Genomic DNA, 5,205 nt, shown 5'->3' on the forward strand with positions numbered 1-5,205 from the left:
ACTGTACCCAACCTCGCCACCTTATGACTCTCCTGGAGTCGGTAAACGAGTCAAAGCACAACCCTAGCATATAGAGTCTCAGTGTTGTCCCGGGTCGTAAGGACTAATGGTGTACAATCATAACCACGGACTTATCCTCTCGATGAATGATAACCATTTGGAAAGTCCGAGGGAGGATTGTTCAGTATAATCATCATCTGACTACACATCTGCATGTTTGGACATCTCCATGCCCTTAACAAGAAACGCAGTACACAACATCACAGATGCTAGTCTCGAGCTCAAGCGACCTTTATCCATGTTTTAGGCGGCTGAATCGACTAGGAACGAATTTAGAATATGCAGTGTTTACAAATGAGTTTCAACATCGATTTATTGTATTAAATCATAATCAAGGACTTTATCTATGCTGATTGCATGAGTATACAGATAAAGTATAACGAAACTATTAAAAATTAAATTATATTAAAATAAAGATTGTTTATTTCACTTGAGTCAATGAATTTCCTAGTCAACCTTTGGCTTGCAGGGCATCTACTCTAACAGAAAAACGTACATATATTGTGTGTTTGCTCAAAAGCTGTAAATATAGAGATGTATGTGATCAAGATTTAAAAACACAAAGAGTTAGCAAATCATTTTTTCATAAAAGATATTTGGCAATATTGAAATTTTACAAGTGTATTTTGTGCTATTAACCCTAAAACAAATTCTATAGTAATAATTTGTTGAAGACAGGTAAGAAAATATATACTCGGTTATAATAATTAAGAAACATAAACCAGAAAGTGTAAGATTTGTGACTTTTTACTTGGTTAATTGTTATGTTATAACCTTTAGGCACCGTGACAATCTACCAAGCAACATTAATTATGAATTACACACTACCAGCGAAGGTACCTATGGTTTTGCGGGACATTTAGGACTAATATTTTTGATATAAAGACAAATTTTTTTTCACAAGTGACATAAAAATAAGATTTGTCTCAAAAATTTACTTGTGAGACCGTCTCACAAAATTTTTTATGTAGAAGGTGAAATTAACGATTTTAAAATGTAAAACTTCTCGTCGAGCCCGCTTTTTTATATATCAAATTATATGATATCATGGATACTCATAAGATTGGGAAAGAAGAGACAAAAATTGAACCAAAAATATCATTGTATTCATAGATCTAGAAACATAAGCAAAGTTTCAACGTTGAATTTGATTAATGAAAATCGATGAAGTTAGATTTTTTTTATAATTAATTTAAAGATAAAAAAATAATTCAAAAAAAAATCATTTTGCAAAATTATTTTAATTCGTGCTTCATAAGCACAGATGCTCCACGTGGACGAGCATCCGTGCTTACAAAGCGCCGACGCTCGTCCACGTAAGCACGGATGCTCCATCTATATTATTATTATTATTATTATTATTATTATTATTATTATTATTATTAATTTAATTTGAATGAAAAATATAAAATATAAATATTTATAATATATGTTAATTATTAAATATTTTGTATTATTTGTTTGGGTGATTGAATAATTAGAAATATGAGAAGATTGAGAGGAGAAAATTAAAAAGATATGAGAGGATTGAAGGGATTACTTATAACGGCCTAGAAATCCTTATTTGAAAATTTGCGAGAAAATTAAATTTTTCTTTTTAAAATAATTAAAATGCCTCATTCATCAAATCAACTGATAAATTAAGTTTAATATTCAAAATAGCAGCGAAAGAATTTAATGTTTGCAAAGTATCAATTTAAAATAATTCATCAACAGATAAAAACTAAGTTCGAAAAATAATAAGTGCAAAAAAATGAGGTCATCGGGTTCCACTACTGTCGACCCAAGCTAGCTCACTGGTCCCCGTCCTCGGCCCCGACCTCATAAGTACCTACAACAATCAAGTCTAGTGAGTCTAAAGACTCAACATGCATATATCGTAAATAACAAGTAAATAAATAATAAAATCGCATGCAAGTGAAAATATCATGTCAAGAAGGTACATCTTCTTTTCGGTAGCTCATCACATAAGAACTCCAAAGTTAAGCGTGCTTGACTTGGGGCAATTTTGGGATGAGTGACCTCTTGAGAAGTTTCTTCGCCTTCACCTTTTGTTTGGGTGAATGACGAATTTCCTTTTTGGTTGGTTAATCTTGTAATGGATGATTTGATTCAATAAAATTACGAGTTTTACCTTCAAAATAAAAAAAGAAACATAAACCAGAAAGTGTAATATTTGTGACTTTTTACTCGGTTAATTGTTATGTTATAACCTTTAGGCACTGTGACAATCTACAAAGCAACATTAATTATGAATTACACACTACCAGCGAAGCTATCTATAGCTTTGCGGGACATTTAGGACTAATATTTTTGATATAAAAATAATTTTTTTTTCCTAATTGATATAAATAAAAGATTTATCTTACAAAATTGACTTGTGAGATTATATCACAAAAGTTTTTATGTACATGGTGAAGTTAAGGTTTTAAAATGTAAAACTTCTCATCGAGCTTGGTCTTTTTATATATCAAATTATATCATGGATACTCATAAGATTCGAAAAGAAGAGACAAAAATCGAAACAAAGATATCATTGGATTCATAGATCTAAAAACATAAGCAAAGATTCAACGTGGAATTTGAATCATGAAAATCGAAGAACTTGATGTGCACATAGCCACACGAGTAAATATAGTTTCTTATTTATTGGCAACTTGACTGGACCTGCAGGCAGTACTGCATAGGCAAGAGCCCCGGACCAGTATGTATGTACAAGCAAAACTTGCTCGATTACAAGAAACGAAAACAAACACCAGCCAGCCTTACATCCAGCCATTTATTCATGTGATTATATCGGAACATACAATTTCGACTTGTCAAGCATTGGAAGTGAAGTTGAAGTTTGAACAAGTAGTTCGGCTCCCAAAAAGCGTGCCGGTGAATCCTAACCTTGAAGCGGCCAAATCGAACTGGAAAAAGTTGTCCTCCAATTGGTACCCTCCGATCACGATAGAGGTTCTTGGATTCGACCCTCCATCCAAAAACCCGAGGCACAAAACATTGTCATTATTAACATACACCATTGAATTTGAACCAGTAATCGTCCAAACTGCATTCTGTCCTTGCAAAACGAGATCGATGTATGGAACTGAAGGCCCCACCCGCGTGCTGAAGACGTTCCGGGCGCTGAAACACACGTCGAAAGGCGCCACAGCGGGCACCCGGCTGATGTTCCTGGCGGCGGCTTCTTGAGTGAAGAGAGAAGTGAATGCTCGGTAAATGGAGGTTTCCAGGGTGGTGTAAGGATTCACAGTGCTGATTTTGGTCCCGCCATTTCCTTTGCTGTCGATTGTTAGGAGTGTCGTGTTGATGGAAAGAGGTTTGTCGTTTATTCTGATGGAGTTTATGCGGATAAAGTATTCATCAGAAGGGTCACCTAGTGAGTAAGCCGACGCAGTGCTGACAGGGTTGATGAACAGCGGGGTGTATCTAAATGAAGGTTCCACTCCTGGGAGGAGGCTATACGGGCCGTCTCCAAAAATTATAATGCCACTCGTGGACAGGCAAACAGCGAATTTCCTGGGGAAGCTGAAAGCGGCTGCCAATTGCAACGGCATACCAACTCGGGCCCTTCCCAACCCCGCCAGGCCTGTTGCACCCCGTGCTAGGCCCTCGAGTAGAAACGTGGGTGCACACGTGAATATATAATTTGGAACGGTAGCGACCCTGCCGGGGTTTGACCCATCAGTAGATTCAATGGAGAAGACGTCCTGTGCTAGCTCCCCACCGGTTGCGGTGCGGGTGAAGGGGTTATCTGGGGTAGCCCCGCACGTGTTATTGTTGCAGCCAGGTCTAGGCCCGTTGACACAATCCCCACATCCAGTAGATCTTGCGAGTGAGCATTGGGCAGAGCGACAACGAACAGGTCGGTATGAGGATGACACGTAGTTTTGGTCGCAATCAACCCACAAAAATTGGCCTCCAAGATGAACAACCAGGCTCACAGGCACCAAAGGTGTCCTTTGGTTGATCTTGGTGACATACTGAAGGGTAGAAGCATCTTTTTCCACCCGGAGGAGGAGAGCTTTGGGTCGAAACGAGGATTGTGCATCAGAGAGGGATACTAGCAGGAACAATAGGATCGCAAAGATTGGGGCAAATGAAGCCATGTTAGGGGAACTTTGTTACATAAGATGAATGGAAACACTTGTATTTAAATGTTGCTTCAGCACGTGGTTTTAGGGATAAGATGACGGCTTCGTGTAAAATGTAGACTATAAGGATTTAAGACCATCTCCAACCCACTGCACTACATTTTGTACTATATTCTGCACTACAATAGTGTAACACTAAATTCATCTCCAACCTATCTACACTACACTTTACACTAAAAAAGAATATTCTCAGAATATTCTTATAATATTAATTTTAATTCAATAATAACTATTTATAATTTCATTACACAATTATACATAATAATTCCACTACACTAAATATCATTTAATAAATTTTATTGTTTGTATCGTAATTTTGTTGTTTGTTTGTTGTTGTTTTTAAAATTATTTCGTATTATGTTGTAAAATGTATCATTTTAATGTACTAGTAATATAATTTGGTTGTTTATTAAATTAATTTAATATCTATTTAATTTTTTAAAAAAAGTTTTAAAAAAATTTAAATTAATATTTAAGTTTCAAGAAAAAATAATTTTAAAAATTTTAAAAATAAAAATATTAATTATATAATTAATATATAATAAAATATTAAATATTTATAATTATTAAAAAACAAATAAAAAATTAAAAAAAAAAAAAAAGAGATGTGGCGCAGCACACATGTAGAGTGGTATATGGGGGAACTCCAGTCCAGCACCATTTTTTGTGCTGGATTGGAGCAAGGATTGGAGTTGCTCTAAGTTTGCTTCCGACGCTCAAATCAGCGCTATCCAAAACAAAAAATAGAACAAAAATGAGTGTTTGAATAGTATGAAACGAGAATTTACTTCGAAAATAAAAGTCAATTTTGGGGTATTACCCATCAGAGCTAGGAAGCCAAGATATATTTCCCAATTATGGCACATATTTGAATATAAAGAAAAGATGTCTGGAACTAGAAAGTTGACAATCCTCACGCAGAAATTTCAATAATAGGAAGAAAAGTAACAATTATAATAATTAGTCAACTATTACACAGGGAGTTGAA

General features: G+C 35.2%; 1 protein-coding gene across 1 annotated transcript; it reads right to left on the minus strand.

Annotated features, from left to right (window-relative positions):
• Window positions 1–2,683: 2,683 nt before the first annotated feature.
• Window positions 2,684–4,257, minus strand: LOC140831947 (probable aspartic proteinase GIP2). Its single transcript, XM_073195670.1, has one exon. It carries the CDS (start codon window positions 4,170–4,172, stop codon window positions 2,880–2,882), a length of 1,293 nt encoding a protein of 430 aa, XP_073051771.1. The 5' UTR covers window positions 4,173–4,257; the 3' UTR covers window positions 2,684–2,879.
• Window positions 4,258–5,205: the final 948 nt, after the last annotated feature.

The sequence above is a fragment of the Primulina eburnea genome, chromosome 1 (genome assembly GCF_022965805.1).
Source record: "Primulina eburnea isolate SZY01 chromosome 1, ASM2296580v1, whole genome shotgun sequence".
Taxonomy (NCBI): Eukaryota; Viridiplantae; Streptophyta; class Magnoliopsida; order Lamiales; family Gesneriaceae; genus Primulina; species Primulina eburnea.

Excerpts from the sequence above, each read along its gene's own strand:
- LOC140831947 (XM_073195670.1), bottom strand. The coding sequence starts at position 4,172 with ATGGCTTCATTTGCCCCAATCTTTGCGATCCTATTGTTCCTGCTAGTA.